At 40.5% G+C, this 20,825-nt stretch overlaps 1 protein-coding gene across 1 annotated transcript; it reads left to right on the forward strand.

The window, feature by feature from the left end:
• Positions 1 to 7,012: 7,012 nt before the first annotated feature.
• On the forward strand, positions 7,013 to 20,738 carry LOC105627536 (histone acetyltransferase KAT6B-like). The gene is made up of 5 exons (XM_012208817.1): positions 7,013 to 7,540; positions 11,793 to 12,259; positions 12,422 to 13,917; positions 15,870 to 16,249; positions 16,323 to 20,738. The coding sequence occupies exons 1-5, from the start codon at positions 7,013 to 7,015 to the stop codon at positions 20,736 to 20,738; spliced, it is 7,287 nt and encodes a 2,428-aa protein (XP_012064207.1).
• Positions 20,739 to 20,825: the final 87 nt, after the last annotated feature.

Genomic DNA, 20,825 nt, shown 5'->3' on the forward strand with positions numbered 1-20,825 from the left:
ACTAAGTAAGTAAGACCGGCCGGCCGGCGGCGGACGCGGACGGAAGGAACGGACGGACGGAGGAGGAGACGAATAGTCGCGTCGCGCCGTCCTCCTTCCTCTCTCTTCTCTCCTCCCCCCTCCCTCCTCTCTCTCTCTCTCTCTCTCTCTCTCTCTCTCTGTGATCCCTTCTTTCATCGTTTGTCCTACAATGATCGATCCTTAATTCATCTACGGAAGGCTTACCTACTACTGAATCTTACGCGTTTCAAGGAAATAATTTTTCCATTCGAGGTTCCGGATGCTCGAAACAGGTTTGGAAGCGTCCTTTATGCTGTTCCGCCGCGTTTCCGTCGCCACGAAGCATCGCGATTATTTTCGCACATTCATCGGAGAACTGGCTCTCGTCGAAAATCGAAGGCATATAGATTTCCCTCCGAGTTGCGTGTCGGAGAAAAAGACTTCGATCGAATTGGCTGAAATTGTCATGCTGGTCACTTTTATCGTATGATTTGCGCGGAATTCTAACTAGAATTTAACTAGCATTCTGGTTATTTCACTATAATTATGAAAGATTCAATTAGAAAATTCTAGTTTATCCATTTCTAATCAGAAATTTCAGTAATACCAGATTCTACTGTGTGGAATTTTCCATCTCTTCCACGATCTTCACGATGGCCATACGTTCTTTATTGTAAAGAATAGACCTTCATTCTTTTCAGGTACCTGAAGTTCTTTAAATTTATGTATTTTTTTCAAAACTTAGTTCTGTCCTTTATTGTAGTATACCGGAAATTTCTTTCCAATAAATTAACATTCCAATCAAAGGATAAATTTTTATGTAAGAATAACCGACAAATTTAGTTTCGTGCAAGTGCAATATTAGCCCAAACACAGCAAAGTGACAATTATGTTATGATTGAAAAGTGACTTTTAACAGTCAAAAGTTGTAGCTATTTTGTGTGTGACGTTATTTTAATGTTATGATGACTTGTACTTTACTTCTAGGAGTGTACTTTACTTCTTGTCTAAGATATATTGCGTAAAAAAATTTCAGAAATTTATTGCGCACATTTCTGACAGTCACAAACTATAATAGTTTGGATATATCGAGGAATAAAGTCTTAAAATTTTCAGCTTTGCCCTTTATTTTTCCTGAAAGATTATCATCGTGGCGATCTCTCTCGCAACATTTCGCGAGAAACGCACGCGAGGTGGTTTTCGCGAGTTACCTCGCTCCGAAAGTGTGTCGCCATTCGTAGAAAATTTCATCCTTTCCTCCGTCCCACGGAAAGAACTGTGCTCGTCAATGGAATATTAAAAGTTCCGTGCCACGTAGTAAAGATGCGAGTACTATGGTATCTCTCATTGAAGCCGCATGATAAAACTGCGATAAACACGCGGCGTTCCATTGACGTTTCAGCGTGCAACGCGCAAAGTCGAGGATCGTTTCTGTCGACGGCTGCTCGACGTATGTTTCTTTTTTTGACCTGTGCATTCCGCCGTCTATATTCGAGAAGTTTCCAATTTCTCAGTTGCGTTTCTCCTTTCCAGAAATTATGATTTAATCTCTAGAGCCGATACACGCAATGTGATACGACAACTTTCATGAGCCAGATAAGCGAGATTTGCTTCGTTGCGATTGCAAGCATTAGTATAGTAAATATTACTGAAATATAAATTAATGATTACATTTAGCTGCTACTTTGCAACTGTTGTGAGATTCTTTAATATGATTGGTTTATATATTTAGATTCAGTGATGAACTAAGGATAAGAATTGTACTGAAGAATTTTAAAACAATTGCAAAGCTACTTTTTCTGATAAACGCAGACAATGACTCGTTATTTTTTTTCTCTCGATAATATCTTATAGCGACTGTATCTTGAAATATAGCGACGAAACTGAGATAATAGAAGTTAGCGCTAATCGACGTCGATGCAACGGGAGCCTTGGAGTGCACCGCCGAATTGCGTCATGTCGCGTCATTCTTCCGGCGATAATAATATGACTATATATTTACATTTTTAACGCGTAACTGGTCTCCTTTTTTCTCTTTAAGTATCGCTTTATAATAGAATTTGCTGAACAGCTCGGATATTAAATTGAATTTATTTACAAAAAAATGTACATAATTTTGGAATCGCGAGTTTCATTCATTATTACGCCCAATGTACTTGACTTGCGAAAAAAAGCTGTCATTCTTATATATTAATCTTTCTGTCAATGTATATTGAGAAAAAAAATTGTTAATTTGACTAAATGTGTTTAATTTGTAGTGATTATTTATTTAATTCAAATATTTATATATTTAGGTTAACAGAATCTTGTAATTTAAATCATTTAACATTTATAAAACATGTTATTTATATGGATTAACAAATGTTTGCTTAACAGCCCGTGACTGTTATATTTAGTTGAGTCAACTAATATTTTTTGAAATAGCAATTTTTTTCTCAACCTTAAATATCTATATCGAATTTTAAATCGTTGAAGTTTTTTAATTTTGTTAATATTCTTATAAGATGCTTAAGCATCAATATTATTAAATTGTTTGTCAATTTAATATGTGACATTATTAGTTCTGTTTATAATTGCGTTTTGAGACTGAAAGATATTTTGATCACAGCTTATAGAATTAGAAACGTATATAAATTCACATCACGAAATATTCAAATACTAAGACGCTTTGAAAATAGGATTTCTCTTAATTTTTATTTTAGGTTCTCTTCTCTCTCTCTCTCTCTCTCTCTCTCTCTATCTCAAATTATAATGCAAAAATCTTCATACTTTTGCGAATTTTGTTATGATTTTTAAAAAGTTCCATTCTTCAACAACAAAAAACTGTTTTGTACAGATTTTATCTTGTTTTCATTTTTACATTTTAGAGCATTTTTTTTGTAAAATGAAAAAATGAAAGCATCAATAGAAGAGTTAATACGAATTTCCTAAAGAATGTTTCATTCATGTCGGAGCGAGTTTTTAGAATCCTTCAACGAATCCTTTCAAAGTAGTCATCTTCCGGTTATTCAGGGTTAAAAAGAATCCTGCGGAGTAGTGCATTATGTGTGCCTTATTTTATCGTTTCGAGAACAGTCGAACGTGAACAGTCGACAGGACTGGTTGTCAGAAGTTGGTGAAGTTTTGGCGGGAAATGGACCGGCTCTGAAGATCGTGTAGACATCTTTTGAGAATAAAAAAAAGTGTCACGTGGTGAGAAATATCCCGGTAGCGAGGGCTTTCTAACGAAGCCGGTTTTGCTGGAAGTCCCGTGGCGTCTCTTTTTTTCTTTCGCCTTCCTCGACGAAATGTCGGCGCTAAACCGTCTGTATTTATTATCACTGGCCTAGGTCAACTCGTATCGCGACTACATATCGGCGACACATCTGTCGTTTAATTATAACACAATTAATCCTTTTCGCGCTCGCGGTGTTGGAAACATTTTCTGTCGAACTTTCATGTCCGTTAATATTTAACCAATTCTGATACATGCCGTTTATTTTGGAAATTTCCATCAGAATCTTGTAGATGACCTATTGTTGCTTAAAAAAATTACTTAGATGTCCAACATTTCTGTTGTCAATTCGATTCACGAATCGAAAAATGAATTAGTATATTGTTTTTTTCTTACTCTCTAAATTTTTTGGAGTGAGATTTATTCCAAAAAATTAAAAAAATGTCAAGATACAGTGGCTGTGTTCAGCAATTTTGCAACTGTTATCAAATTCTTTAATATGATTGGTCTTGCCCTTATAGTTCCTCACAAGATTTATATATCAAAAATCATATTAAAGAATCTGACAACGATTGTTGAAATACTTTTTCCGCTGAACACAGCCAGCTGTTCGTTATAGGTATGCAAATCGCTTAATCTTCTTATTTACAATTTTAGAAAAGGTACTTTTGAACGGGGTAGTTAATCAGATTATGGATTCAGTTACCTAACGACATAAATAGGGGAGTATCTATAGGTAAAAGGTGTGTAATTCCGGATTGTGAGTGGCTGTTATCCAATTGTGAAGTGAACATGATCTTTTAACGCGATTTCCGTCAGCGATCGAAGCATGCTTATGCGATATGGATATTGCATGAAAACGGTGGGTGGTCTTTGTCTCCTCTCGAACAATGGATCTCTCGACCGACCTACGGTCGAACTTTCCGCTATGCTTACTGGAGAATTACACTTTGTGTATCCCGTGCGCATTAAATAAACGCCGTACATGTTGTTCTATTAGGAACATTTAGGCCACGTGACCATTAAGCGCATTGTTTCTCACGCTTAAGTCATAGCAGATTATGGCAGAGATTCTCGAAGCTAACGAGAGTCATTCGACCTTCTCTTTTTCTATTTCCTTTTTTTTTATTTCCGAAAGTTCAGCAGTCAACTAATTTTGTCGACGCAACGTTTTGAAGAAGGTTATAAGAAATACTTCTTAGATCTTCAAAAGTTTAGCCTGAGAAGTTTATCCTTTTCCGGATCGCTGTGCCTTTTATCTGACACTGAGACTTCCTTCGAAATGTTATAATGTATCTTACTTTGAGATATTGTAATGCTCACTTAGTTCTTTGAAATTAATTTCAAGCATAAGAGAATTAGAGCAAAAATAAGATAAATATATATATCAGCAAATAATTTAGATAGGTATATTACTGGACATGTATTTGTTGAGAAATTAATTGAGTAATGTATTTATTTTTATAAACTATTATTTCTGTGATACATTTATCAGTTTTGAGAAAAAGAACTGGATATGCTAGAAGTAGCTTAAAACTATTACAAACATTGCCAATAATAAATAATAAGTTTATTTCTTATTTTGGTCATTTTTTATTTCTTCAATTGTTTATTATTCTCTTTATTCTTTCTTGTTGCCATTCTTTTATCATCTCAATATTTATATATACAGTCGAAGTTAGATCTTGATGTTCAATAATATTTTTATATCTAAATTTTAAATAGATCTTTCAATATAATGAACTACGCGCCATTTACTGTTGGACTTGAAAATATTGAAATGCAATCATATAAATACAATCAAATAAACTCAAACTAAAATAATAATGTCACAATTAAATTGATCATTGATTTAAAACATTGTACAGAATTATAAAAAATTTGCAACAGTTGCAGAGCTGCTTTTTTTACTGAACCATGTAAGTTTAAAGGAACACGAAAAAATAAAAACATGAGATGTTAAAATAATAATAAACAAGAAGAAATAAAGACGACTAAAATGATAAATGAACTCATTATTTATTATTGATAGTGTATTATTATTATTATTATTTATTGATTTAAAAGAAAATAACGATCTCTTCGACATTCAAGAAGAGAGATTCTTGAAAGCGATCAAATCTGTACGTGTGAAAAAGTTCAGATCTGAGATATCATATTCTACAGCCTTGGAGCTTCAGAACTTCTTGGCGGGAAGGTTATCTCAGGTGGATCAATCGATATATTTACTCTATTCTTATTGTTGTGTCATGGTCCTGTAGATCACCGATCACCGCCGTGCGTTTCAGCGTATTCACGCGACCGACTTTAATAAACCGCGCGCGCCTGTGAGCTGTTTGCGCGTTGCGCAATACCCGCTCGGGGCATGGCGATTTTAAATATTTGCTCCGAACCACTCGTGTGTGTTCGTTGCCACGTGTATGCACGCATGCACGCACGTGTGAGTTTCGCGCGCGCAGGAGAAAGTTCATCGCTCAGAGGGAAACCGGACAGTCGTTTACGACCGGAGTCGAAAATCGCATGACCCGATCGTAGAATCGAACGCGGTGTTGTATAACGCCGTGTTAGTGGCGAACAAAGACGCGCTGAATAAATCCCGAAGCCGGTATAATTCTGGCAAGTTCCGCGAGCACGCGAGGATGATCTTCACGCGCGCTCTCGATAATGGAGCGCGAGTCTAATTGAACAAGCGCGTAATATTCTTGTTAACACGTTGATTATCACATGTTTTTCAAAGCGCTAGTAAAAAAAACAATTGCTACATAATTGGAAAATTTGTGTTGATTTTAACACATTTTTCAAACTCAAATTTTTGTGTTAATTTAACACAAAGCTCACATTGCAGATAATAAAACGCAGAATTGTATCTAAACAAAACTTGTTAATGCTAGAAATACTAACGTTTCTTATTCACTAAAAGAATCAAATGAATAAACTTGCGTGGAAATAAAAAAAGTGATGAAAATCAAATATTTTATCAATATAAAGGACATGATTATTGAAAAGTCAAAAATTTTCAGAATTTTATGTTTTACACAAAAGATATAATATTAATTTGAAAAAAAAATGGTCAATAATATTTTTCATATTTCTAGTGTTAATGTAATTAAGTCTATTATTATATATGACAGAATTTTAGTGACATATAGTATTTTAATTGATCAACATTGACTCAACAAGTGGATCTTTGCTTGTTCTGAAGATGAATCTTCATATCCGCAATAATTGTTTTGCATGATTGAATCCTCCTTGGAGGTCCAAGAAGTCCGCTTTACATAGATTATCGGTCAAAAATAAAATTTACTGAAATTACACTGCACATATAGCTTAATTACAATCCTGCGTCTTATCCCTCTGAATAAATATCTTTTACAGTAAACGGTAATTCGATCAATTTCTTGCACGATGTACTTATATGCCAGTCACCTGATGGCTTTCGACGAGATAGAGGACGTCAGATACATCTTACGGTGCGGCATATCGGAAAAATCGTTTAATGCCGGCGGCCGAAACTCAGCAGACTCCCACGCACTTCTGCAACCCCATTCAACCGTGCTCTTGTTTCAGGGTCAGCGCAATAGCTTGCGGTGAGAACGTGAGGAAGGGGCTTAGCATCCAAGACGAAGAAACCGAAGAGTTGCAACAGAATGTAAACATCTGCTGTTCATCACGACGTCGCCTATCGGCAGAAGGAGGAGGAGGAAGGGGGGAAAAGGAAGCACCGGCCGTGACTTCGTCTTCGTCGACGACGTCGTCGTCGTCGCCGTCCGCGCCGTTCGCGCCGCCGACGGAGACGCGATGGACGAGCCCGAGACGCCCGAGACATGGTCAACCTGGTTTCTAGATGCGATCCGAAAGATACGCAGTCAGAAACAGCGACCGAGCGTCGAGCGAATATGTCACGCTATACGCCAGCATCATTATTATCACGAGGAGGATATCGCCGAACACTTGGAAATCGCCGTCAAGCGCGGCGATGTACTCAAAATTTTCAACAAGGGTCAATCCTCGTATAAGGATCCAGGTATTGTCCAATCCAAGAAGCTCACGGTCACCAAATCAGCAGATCTCAGCAAGATCTTGAGCAAGGCTGTACGCGAACTCGGCGAACGCGACGGATCGAGCTTGAGAAGTCTTGAGAGATATATTAGGCAGAGTCACGCCGTCGAGGAGAATGCCGAGGGTGATCTTAGAATCTCCCTCAAACTTTCCGCCAAGCGAGCTGTTGAACGAGGACTAGTAGTTCAAGATGGCAAGCTCTTTCGACAAACGGACAGGCCACATGGCAAAAGATACAGCGATGGCGGGGAACCGCCCGTACCCAAGGTGAGTCACTTCGACTAGCTTATAAGTCGTGCATTCGATAATGAGTCATTCTGTGGAAAACACGTCTTGTGACTCGCCAAAATTACCGACGGAGATGTCGGCTGAATTACAGCTTTATAGCTCTCTATACTCTACGTATTCTCTGACGATACGATCTATTAGAAGATAGAAAGTTTTCATAAACATTGAATAACGCTGGTTTCTTGCATGAATAATTCTTTTCTGTCTAATCTAGCAATACATAAAACCTGTTTGCGTTGTTTGCACTTTTTGCACTCAGCATCTTTGCTTTCTCTCTCTTTAATACTCGAATATATAATATATTTATCTCATTTTAAGTATAAAAATTTTGGGGAATCTTAAGCAACGCGAACAGACAGAATGGAGCAGTCAAATGCATGCCTGCTGTAGAATGAGAGGTAGTACTTTCTGTTTTATCTCTCTTGTTGGCATCTCTTTGGTGATTAAATTCCAGTGGGAGACAAAATTATCAATGAGATGTAAAACAAAACAAACAGGTCTTCTATATAGTATTTTTACAGCAGTATTTTTACTGCGCGTTTGACTATTGTAATGCTTAGTCTATTATATATATATTCTATATCCATGGTCTAATCACTAACTGAAATTATTCACAATCTAATTAAACAATTTACTTAACAATTTATTTCAGAATTGTATAACAGAACTATTAGTCCTAGGATTCTTGGAGAATAATTTCAGTTAAGGTTAAAGTTAGGTAAAAGAGTTAATTCCGATTGAATTTACTTGACATTAGTACCAGCTAGAAGGAAATAATAATTTATTAATTTAGGTTCTTAGCTTCGTATAATTATGATTTTATTTTTGATATCATAAATCGCAGCAACAGTTTTATGAATATTTTTTACGATTTTATAGCTCGAACATATAATAAACCGAATACCCTCAAGTACTCGAGTAAATTTAGCTTCCTCGATGTTGTGTTGTGATCGCAACCGAGCGACGTTATCGCAATGAGATAATCAGAATGTAATATAGAATAATTCATCATCAAATAAATATCGCTATAAATACGGACGCAGGCATTTATCAAATTCTCTGGTGATTCTGTAAGATTTTGACGTTTTGCACTCCAGTTTTTAAATCTCTAAGATCAATAATATTGGTTCCACCAATATTACTGATTAATCTCAGTTTAATTCACTGTTTATCTTTTTTTTTTAGGATTAGAAAAAGACAAAGTAAATTGACCTGAGATTAAAGTTAATCTAAGTTTAGTACGATTTATAAACCAGTGACAAATTGTTTACGCGATCAACACAAAATTCCTCGAATAATCGGAGTAAACTGTTCAAATCAGATTGAGGATGAGACGCGTACATAGATGACATTGGCGTACTCGTCGAATCTAATCGTGAATCTCTTCCCACCGCGTCACTCGCGTTACGCGTCGCTCGGTTCGCGCGCAAACGAGAACATTCAAAGCTGGAAAAGTATTGCGCCGGGTCACGCCGTAGTGCCCACGTTCCGGCGATGTTGGGAATGTCGGTTGGCGATCGCTGGAGTGGGACGATTGCGCGGTGAGGGGAGAGGATAGCTGGAGAACGGGCGGGAAGGGGAGGCAGAAAGGTCGAGATCGCGCCGGGACGGGACGATGGGCTATCTCGGACGACTTCCGGCGGACTCGTTTTGTATAACGTTTCTCTTTTATTGATCCTCCACCGCGGAATCGCGCTCCCTTTCTTTCTCCCACCGTGTTTCGAGCGCGAAAAATCGCGGCGCGCCGACGCGGGTCCCACCGATATACGTCCCCATCGTCCCCATCGTGCATCAGGTGGGTGGGTTACCCCTGGCGCGCGGGGGTCGAACCATAGGCGCCGTACGCTCGGCGGTTCATTTCCCGCGCTTTTTTTTCCCCGCTGCCTCGTCGTTACACCGCAAATCGCCGGCCGCTGAGACGATCGATCGTTGACCGCGCGCTGTTTTGCGAGAACGACCATTTTGAAAATTACACTGCAGCGGGCGAGACCCGCCGCCCAGGTCGATCGCGACGCTCGTCAGCGACGTCAGCCCTCGTCAGCCTGTACGGAAAAAAATAAATCCGTCGCCCGAGTCCGAATTAAGGCCTCTATTCTGTAACTGTTAACGACAGTTAATGCTATTGTTATATTATTGTTTCGTAGCTTTTTTTATCATGTACAACACTTGTACAACGACAATGTAACGTTATGTCATTATGAATTATAGAATAGAGAACCTAAATACCTCTTAGAAAGTCATTGATTCTTAGTGATCCAATGAAATAGAATTTTGTTTATTTAGGCCCGCCTCCATCAATGTAATATTAACTTTAATCTTGATTCAATTTACTTAATTTAATTCTATCTATTTCTAATTCTAAAAATCATGCCCGTTTCTATCAATATAATTTAATTTTAATTCGGTGTAGTTTAATTCTAACGCAACTATCTCTTTATGTTTTTCTAGTTCTGAGGATTAGAAGAAGATAAAGAATAAATTGAACTGAGATTAAAGTTAATCTGCATTAATAGAAAGTAGCATTAGATAAACATAAACAGTAAGTTAAATCGAGATTAAAATTAATCTTACTATTGGAGAAACTGGACCTTAGACTCTACGATTTCTCATATTATAAGTCATCGAGGAAATATTCTGAAATGTATTACTATCAAGCTCTTGATAATACCGAACCGAGATTAAATTAAATTCGTAGAAATATGCATATCAAGACTTTCATGACGGATGTCCTACCTGATAAATAGCGAGATGAAAAAAATAATTTTGAAGTGAACAGTTTCTATTGTGGGAGCACAGAATCTTGCATAATACATAAGAAAATGAATTAATTGAAGTTCTTCATTTCCTTTCTTTCCATGAAATAAAAGATCTTCTGTGCTTCGGTCTTATTGTTCACATTTAAAGACATGTGATTTTAGAAGAGAAATAAAACTGTTGGTCCTTGTTTCGCGATTAAACTAATTTGAATGTCCATCGGGTCGATGTTTGTAGCACACGATAAAATAATACTGCTCTAAATCGCGATAACCTGAAGTATGTTTCGCGCGACTTCGATGCGGAATGAAATTAACGGACGACGTTGGCGCGTGAAGCATTTGCGGATGCACGCGTAAAAGCGCCGATACAGCGAGTCGTCCAATCGCGCAACAGGTCGCAGCGGCTGGTGCGAGAAACGGAGGCTGTGTTTGCCCGCATACACTTTCTCTCTAATTTCGTTCCGTCTTCTTAACTAAAGAAAACAACAGCCCTGTACGTGCATTTGCATCAGATTACTGCCTCTCCTTTATAACGAGCAAATGTTTAAAAAAAATATTACTCTACGAAACCTTTTTCAAAGAGAGTTTATTTGTTTGTTGAGAGATGGAAAATTTTCTTTATCCTTTGAAGAATCAAAATTCACAATATATTAACAAGTTAAATATTTCTTTAAATTTTTGGAAGCTAAGGGGCATTTTAATATTGATTCTTTTAATATTGATTTTAATATTGGTTTATCTTATACGTATTATGACTAATTTTAATTTAATTGTATAATTGTATTAAATTTATATATTTAATTATACATATATAATATGAATAACTCCAATTTGTTGCAAGCTTAGAAATAATTCTAAATATAGGACTAAAACATAGGATTAAAACGTGAGAATATTACTTCCTTGAATGTAAAGAATATTTGTGTGTGAATGAGCGTTTCTTTCAAAATTATCGCTACCTGCGTAGCGATAATTTTGAAAGAAACGCTGCATGGTTGGCGCAACACGCTCTTAATAAGATGCACCCTTCTGAAGCATAAGAGTACCGTCGTGTCTAGCCAGTATTTCTGCGTTACTGCCATCTAAATGAATAATTATGTTCCGCGCCGGGACTCACTCGTCTTTTATATATGCAATACGCAATGATAGATGGTATCGAGCCGCCGATATATGAAGGCTGATATGCAGCTGGCGTGTGAAGGCTACGGAAGTTTCACTGTTTAAATTTATATTTTATAGGATTTTCCTCTTCCAGATGACAAGAAAAATTCTCAATAACATAATATCAATTTTACGTGTGTGTGCGTGCGCGCGCGCGCGCGCGCGTGTGTGTGTATGTATGTACATAAAGCTGAAAATAACATAAATTCTATAAATTCTAATATTGTACGCTATGTTATGTTATAATTACTTAGATACTTTTATTTGGATATTTTTATTTTATCAATTTATCGATTTCTGTTCGTTTCTTGTAGTTGCCGGCTCCTTTGCCAATATGCAGAGAGTGCCTCGGCGCCACAATGGCTGGTAACAACAATAATAGCAAGCGGAACGCCAACGAAAAATTAAGCAGGTGCTGCGTTTGTGGTGCGGCTCTACATAATTCTTGTGCGCCACCGGAGCTTTCGATACTCGTCGATCGAGGTATAACTTGGTCCTGCGACGGTTGTTCGCCAACCTGTGCCGGCTGCGAGCTAGAACGGGAGTCGCAAAATTATCTCGTCAAGTGCGCCGATTGCGTCAAGTGTTACCATCCCGCTTGCATCGAGCCTGCCCTTGATAAAAAAATCAAAGCACCCTGGAAATGTCGGCATTGTCAAACAGCACACACGCCGGTCACCAAGGAAGATGGTAAACGAGGCAAGGCTCAAGATGTGAATTCGATCGATGACACGCCGACTAGCGCGAGGAAAAGGCTCAGCAAGTTACGCGAGAATCGAAAGTGTGTATAGTTTATATGTATTTGATTAACAAATGCTCTCTTTCACTCATATTGCCTCGTGACAAGTAATATTTTCGACTTTGAGATAAAAAATACAATCGTATTGTAATATGATTTTATATGACAGGATTAATATACATATTGTTGGTTATTTCTTTACAGATCGATGGTATCCAGAAAGAGCTTGGCGAACACAACTCCAGGCAAGAAAGGCAATGCGGTAGTGGCTCAGGTTGACAGCAGCTCGGACGGTAATGCGGGTGTTGTCTCCCCTCGTCAACCACCTATGATTTCCTCTCCTTTACCACAACCCCCCACCCCACTCGCAGGCCAGGGTAGGCTGCTCGAGGAAAAGAACGACAGGATTTCTAAGGAGAAACAAAAATTCTTTAGATTGAGCGCATTTAATGCTGAGCACAATAAATTGAAGCGGGTGGGGGGCGGTGATAAATCTAGACCCTCGCGGAATGTTAACATTAGGTCAACTCGGGGCGGTGCCGCGAACCCGAAGAAAATCGGAACGTCGCGCGTATCTAGTAGCAGCAGCAGCAGCAGCAGCAGCAGCAGCGAGGCTGATAATAGTAGTGAGAGTTCAGAGGGCAGTAACAGTAGCGATGAAGATGATGATGAGGACAATGAAGAAGACAATAGCTCGAGCGAGAGCAGCGATTCCTCTTCGTCGGACGACGTCCAAGATGGGAGAATTAATTCTCCTAAGACGAAGGCGCCATTCGCTTGTGACCTCGATGAGGACAAGCCGTGGGGCTTTGCCGCTGCCGCAGCAAAGCTGAACGTAGACTCGCCTTTCTTCAGTAATATTACCAACACTTTTGGCGTGTCTTTACCTAAACTCAATGTGGGCGATACGCCGACCTTTGGCTTACACATACAACAGCCAGCCACTATTAGTTCACTATCAGATAATAAAAAGAAAGACAAATCCGAACGCAATGCCACCGGAGTTGCAAGCATGGATAATAAAGTCAAGCCCGGAAGCGGCCAATTGAGAGGTCTCTTTGATGGCTTGAGTCACTTTTTTTCAGCATCCGCAAATAGCAGGGCAAGATCGGCTGGTGCACCGGCACCGAATTATGCTCCAGACCGAAGAAAAAGGCCTAACGTAGAAGATACTGTTAAAACGAACAAAATTCCGAAAGGAACACAGAGAAACAAAGTAGACGATTCGACTGGCACGAGTAAACTCAAGGATCGCAAAAAGACTGAAGTTACTTTTGAGATATCGAGATTACCGAAGCCCGGTATCTTTGTACCTTCTGATGAGAGTATGTTAAGTTTGTTTAATGAGAAACTACCGAGAATGACGCCCTCGGGTCTGGTAAAAACTGCAGTGAATAGTAAAAGACACGAACATGAGAGGAGAAAATTGATGCGAGACGCACCGTCACTTGTAAAATGCGCCGCGGATCCATCATCGCCATCATCGAAACATGAACAACAACAACAGTCACGAAAAAAACAAATGGTTTCGGATACGAATATACGCCACCCTGTACCCGCCGTTGGGAAATTCTCAGGCCTCGGTTTTGATCCTATCAAGTCAAATCCCAATCCAAAATCCAATCCACGAACCTGTACTAGCGCCACCACCACCAACACCACCACGACACCCCGCGCGACACCCTGCTCCATCAGGAAGGGTAAGAGTCTACCCCACCCGTTCACAAGTTCCTAACCTCGATGCACCCTAAAAAATGTCGCAATGAAGACTTCCTTCTAATCTAATCCTAGCTCACGATCACGTGGATGTGTTGGCGGTGTGGTGTTATGATGAGTGTGGTGTTAATGACCGTGCGTTTGATAACCATAACTTTTTTTCAAGATAACGTGATTGTTCCGATGTGTAGTAAAGATATAAAAATTACCTAGAGAGTTCAATTAAAAAAATATTTTATATATATATAAAATTTAATTACAACTTAATATGATTGATCTTAAAAACAAATTGCGAACAATCAGGTTTCTTGACAGGATGTTAATCTGCTACATAGTGTAAAACCAATGATAATGTGTATATTTATTGCAGGAAATGTACAGAAATATAATAATTAGGAGATACATACATTAGATTCTATTAGAAGAATTTATAAAGAATTCATTTTCATTTGTTTTACACTGTGGATACTATTGTGGTTATTGCATGTTATTAATCATATTATTATTTGGCTCTGGCATTTTTTTCCTTTGTCCATGCTACATTTGGAAATGGCTATCAAATCAAGAAATACTAAAACAATTTTAAAGAATACGTCCTTTTGTAGAGGCCTTCATCCTATATTTATTATTTTAAATTTAGTCATCATTTTTCAGGATACTTATTCAGGATATATAATAGTCGCATCTGCAACGTATCACATCATGTACATATAACATTCGCACTTTTACAGAGAAACCTTAATTTTTCATTGTAACATTTCGATTCTATTCTTTATTTTGAGTAATTGACCGATTTATATTATAGCTTATACGATTTCTGACCTCAATCGCGCAAAACAAGTCCTCTCGTTGAATTTCGGCAAGTTAATTTACAGAGACGTTACGAAATTTTGTTTTTCAAGAAAATACATACACGTGATCAGTCTTGCACATTTTATGTAAGATGAAACTCATTTTATGTACTGTGCAATGCTTAATCAAACGCTACGTGATCGATTTGTTGTCTTTTCTTCCCCTCCTTGTACAAAAACCGAGGTATAATTTCCAGGCACTGAAGAAAAATACGGCACTGGGTGGCTTATTTTACTCAGCCGCTCTCTTGTACCATTCACTGGAGCCTACCTGCTGCTGCTGACACTTAGCAGGCACTGTTATATACCACCGCCCCTTACCTGTTCACGAAAAAAGACAAGAAAGTTCCTGCCGTCGAAGAGCCAACTTTGATACTCTGCCAACACATCCCACTAATCTAACCCACAGCTTTGCTTTGGATACTACTCACATTATTAACGGCAAATGAATTATTCGCATTCTTTTGTCATATTACATTAGATCGCTATTATCACCATGCTATGCCGTTCGATTAATTTTGCTTTGTTTTTATGTTTGACCCCAACTGATTTCTCCAACAGAACGTGACTAATACTCCGTTATTTTGAATATCTAGTTTACTCAAATCATTAATATTTAAATCGCGACTAATAAATATTAGCAAAATTGCCTTCACTTTTTGTACATTTAGAAAAAATCATCGTTATAATATTAACGTAATTTTATTTTTTATCTTGATACGTGCAGCATCAGTGCGCACTTCATCAACATACTTTAAAAATAATATTTTCAAACTACGCATATATGATGTATTTAACTTATCGTGTCTTACTCATAACATTTCTTATTTACGAATTCGTTCGTTAACTTTCTTTTACATTGACACATCATTTTTTCTATTTTTTTCTCATACAATAAACTATTACAGTTGTAGGTAGCAGTATCACGTAAAGTAATTATTAATGATTAAATATTGACTGATTTTTTTATCAAATTGATTATAATAAAAAAAAAGAAAATATTGTTCAAGAAAGATAATATTAAAATGCACAGGTCGCTAAACGAATTCAATTAACACTCGTAATCATTTTTCTTCATTTTACAGAAGAGCCAGTTGTACCCCAAACTTTACCCCCAGGAGTCACACAGAAAGACGTGGATCTCATCAAAGAGGCTCGTGAGAGGGCTCGGCTGACAGTTAGCAACGACGAGAATGAACAATCATTGTGTATTAACACGTCGAATGCATCCGGTAACGCACCACGAAATCCTGCCGCGATAGTATTCGGTCGGTATGAAGTAGAGACATGGTATTCGAGTCCGTTTCCTCAAGAATATGCGCGATTACCAAAATTGTTCTTTTGCGAGTTTTGTCTTAAGTACACAAAAAGCCGGGCTGTGCTGGACAGGCACATGGACAAATGTCAGTGGAGGCATCCACCCGCCACCGAAATTTATAGGTGCGATGGATTATCCGTATTTGAGGTACGTACTATAATAGATATTTTACAGCTTTTCTTTCATTAACGAAACTAAAAAGAATATTTTTATATTTTAGATCGATGGTAACGTAAACAAAATATATTGTCAAAATCTGTGTTTACTGGCGAAATTATTTTTGGATCACAAGACTCTGTACTATGACGTCGAGCCGTTTCTCTTTTATGCTATGACCAAAAACGACAAACACGGCTGTCATTTAGTAGGTTATTTTAGCAAGGAGAAACACTGTCCGGCTCAAAGGTACAACGTATCTTGCATTATGACTCTGCCGCAGTATCAACGACAAGGTTTTGGCAGGTTTCTCATAGAATTCAGTTACCTGTTATCCAAGGTCGAGGGCCTCCCGGGAACACCGGAGAAACCGCTTTCGGACCTCGGTCGAGTGTCGTATCATTCCTTCTGGAAAAGCGTAGTGCTCGAATACCTGGACACGCATCGGAACGATACTGAGATCAAGCTGGGCGATATCACGAAGGAAACCGGCGTATCAGCACATGATATCGCCACAGCAATGCAATTGCTTGGATTTATAAGGTCGGTTCATTTACCAGGAGATGTGAATACTAGTAAAGTGGCTGTGGTAGTCGATTGGAGCAAGGTAGATGCTCACATGGCGAAAGTACGAAAGAGTTTGCGCATCAAACTGGACGCCGACTGTCTCAGATGGATACCGTTAGTCACGCAGATCCCTAATCCGTATCAGAACCAGGAGGAGAACGGTGACACTGGCTCGGAAATGTCTCCTGCAGTTGAGCCTAAACCTATGCCAGCTGTTGTCGAGAAGATACAAAGAGTGAAGATAAAGAAGAAATCTCGGGCTAGAAGAGCAAGCCAAAGGAAATCAACACCTTTAAAATCGACATCTTTGAAATCAACATCTTCGAAATCGACACCTTTGAAATCAACATCTGTGAAACCGAAGGCTTCGCAAAAAACTGCAGCATCTCACAAGGACGTATCCAAAGAAGAGAAGGATGTTAAAGATACGAAGGAGATTAAGAAAGAGTTGAGAGAACCAAAAGAATCCATAAGGGAAAGCCGTAACATCGAGAGCACAGAGAATCGGAAAGATTCTCGCGCGGAAACAGACGCTAAAAATGCAACGTCTACACCAAGAAACGCGCGCGCCCTTGGTTCGGCAAGAAATGTAACTCCGACGACACCGCCGAAATCAACGCCAATAATGACGATGTCGAGAAGAAGGATCAGACCACCTAAGACGCTTATGTCCGAATCAATCATCACACCTTTAAGAAAACGAAAACATTCCGAGAAAATTGAGGCTGAGGAAGAAAAAGTGGAAGTCAGTAGTAGGAAAAGGACGCGAGAATCTCTAAGAGAAAAAGAAAAGGAAAAGGAGAAAGAGCGAGAAAATGAACGAGAACGCGAGAAAGAAAAGAATAAAGTAAAAGAGAGGGATAATAAAGCAAAAGAAAGAGAATCTCTGAAAGAAACTTTGGTGGACACTAGAAAAACACCTCCTAAGTTAGATTCCGTGTCGAGTCCACCTAAACTGGCAAAGAAACAATGCAAAGTGGACGATATTTTGTTGAAAGTTACCAGCAGACAAACTAAGTTGCAGGCAAAAGAAAAGAAAGCTCTGGAGGATGCGACGCAGTGTAATGGTAAAGAGGAAGCGCGGGATATTAAGAACTCTCCATTATCTAGGCGGAGTAGAAGTAAAACGATGGAAGCTCTAAAGATGCCGCAACTCACGCCTGAATCTCCCAACACGAAGAATAGAGCCGAAAGTCCTGTGATACCGCCACCTTCATTGTCTCCACCGCCTGAATCGATGAAGAGCTCTCCCGTTCGAGATAAACAGCCATCTGTGCCAGAGTCACCGTCCACGAAGCACTCTGGTAACAGCGATAATAAGAGCGAGGAGAGCGCGGAGGACAATGGTTTGCCCGTTCCCACAGAAACGGAAGTAGTATCTGCGAGTTCCGGCGAATATGAGGGCGGCGATGAGGATGAAGGGGAAGAGGAAGAAATAACTGCACCAACGCCTAAACCAGTAATGCAATTGGCCTCGCCCAGCACGGAGAACCCCGTGAAAGAATCGTGTGAGAACGAGAAGGCGGATAACAAGATTCAGGAAAAAGACAACGACGAAAGTTCGCAGAAAGTGGAAGCAGCGGATTTAACACCAACGGTCGGCGACGATCAGACTGAAACTTTAAACGAATGTGATAAGGACTCCGAGATTGACAAGCGCCCAGTTTGCAGTCCGGAGGCATCGAAATCAGTACCTGAACCAGTTGTTTCACCAAAAGAGGAGGAAGTCGAAAAATCGGAGAGCAGCATTATGCTGAAGAAGGATGATGATGATAGCAATAGCCCACTTAAAGAGGAACTCGTTAATGAAATGCCGAAAGATGTCAAGATTGATCTGTCGCGACCGAAAATGGAACTTTTACCCATAGAAAAGAAAGACACATACACTCTCATCAACGCAGTGGTGACATCAGAAGCCGAGCCTCTTACACCGCAGGAGAAACCGTTGCCCACAGTAGAACATCAGGATACAACCTTGCAATTACAAACTCAAACGGAGGAACTGAAACAGCATTCGCCTGAGAGCGGTAAAACCACGCCGCATCTTGAGAATCCAGGCTCAGTGAAGAGAACACCACCGTCGCAACCAGATTTGCCATCTATGGGAGTCTACACTCCGGACTCGACGACTAATTCTGTGCACTCGTTGCATTATAGTCAGTGTGATCTGGATGTGAGTCAATTGGGCCTGGAATCGCCCACTTCCATAGCCAGTGATCTTGCATCGCAAAATAGCGTGGAGAGACCTCCCAGTGCTTTACCGTCTATTCCGCCGCCTGCAAACGTACCGATCTCAGTCGCCATGCAGATTACAACGCCTGTTACGTCATCGGTGTCAGTGAATATGCCGCAGCAAGTGCAATACGCCGATTGCTCGATGCCGCAGCATACACCGCCGACTCATCATCCGAGCATCCATCCGATGCATCAGCCACATACCCCGCAATCCCTCCAGCAACCACGTACTCCGCAGAGCATCCCGACTCAGAGCCCACAACCACTTCCGCAGAGCCACACGCCGCAACCGATGCCACAATCGCACACGCCGCAAAGTATACCTACGCAGAGTCCGCAACCATTGCCACCAAGCCATACGCCTCAGCCGTTGCCCCAATCACATACGCCACAACCGATGCAATTATCGTTGGCACAGCAAGCGCAGAGTCAAAGTATGGCGCACAGTCAATCTCAATCTGCGCAGTCGCAACAACAACAACAATCTACGCATCAGCAACAGCCACAGCCTCAACAACAGCAAACTCAATCTCATCAATCACATAGCAAGCGCGCCAGCGGTTCACAGACCACACATAGATCCAGGTCGACGCAACAGAGTAGTAGGTCACATCGAGTCACTCCACCGGCTCATACCACCCAGACTTCTCAGCACAGCGCTGTGACGTCGCAGACCAGTCACAGCAATGTATCCGTGGCACACACGGCGCACATTGCGATGCCACCGCAATATCAACAATCGCCATCGTCGATGAGTGTACCACCGGCAGTACATCCGCATTCGCACACCCCGCACGCTGCGCATTCGCACAACATGGCAGTGATTTCGCAAGGCAATTACATGGCAGTAGCGGGTTCGCAAGGTTTCCCACAGAATACCTATGCTGTGATCCAACATCGCAGCGGCCGTTCTGGTGCGCCGACACCTTGCACCACCGCCACGAATTTCTATATACAAACAAATCCCCCGATGCCGCCACATTCGCATACCCCAGCGCCAACTCCACTCTCCACTTCAGGTGGTAGTCATCAAACCACCAATTCGTGCAGTCTGGCGAAATTGCAACAATTGACCAACGGTCTCGAAATGATACCACCCACACCGCCACCGGCGATGAACCTCACACCGCCGCCACCCATCCCACATACTATGACACCACCGCAGACATCGCGGCAGCTACCAACGCCACCTCAAGTTGGACCCTTGGGTTATGCAAAAAATTATTGTTACAATGTCAACACAGTGCCTCCTGGCACGCCCGGACCGCCTAGCCGATCCACCTCGCGTTCGTCCGCGAACAATATGCCATCGCTCACGCAGCCGTATCCCAGCGAGAGTCTCTACCGGCAGACTCTCGATCCGAGCGGTACCTGCCCACAGATGCAAAGTGCGGCGAGCCGCGTCAGCCCGAATGTTGCCCTCAATACGAATCTCATGGCAGCCGCTCAGTATAGTTACCGGGTAGCGCAACCAGCGACCGGTTATATGAATCAAGCAGCGCAGCTTGGTGGCTTTATGAATCAGGCGAGCCAGCTACCAGTCGGCGTGGTGAACGTACCAGCACCATATCCGCAGGACCCGCATCAACAAAATCCGGCGGCTGTTTACACTACGTACCACGGTTACATCAATGGTGGTCTCATGCAACCCCTCAACAGCTCCATGAGGCCGCGCTAGCCACCGATTATTGCCTACTCCAATCGGATCAATCTCTCTCGACATTCGGACGGATGAACGAACTTCTTCGCGCGACAAGTTAATGCT

This window comes from Atta cephalotes, assembly GCF_000143395.1.
Source record: "Atta cephalotes unplaced genomic scaffold scaffold00009, whole genome shotgun sequence".
NCBI lineage: Eukaryota > Metazoa > Arthropoda > Insecta > Hymenoptera > Formicidae > Atta > Atta cephalotes.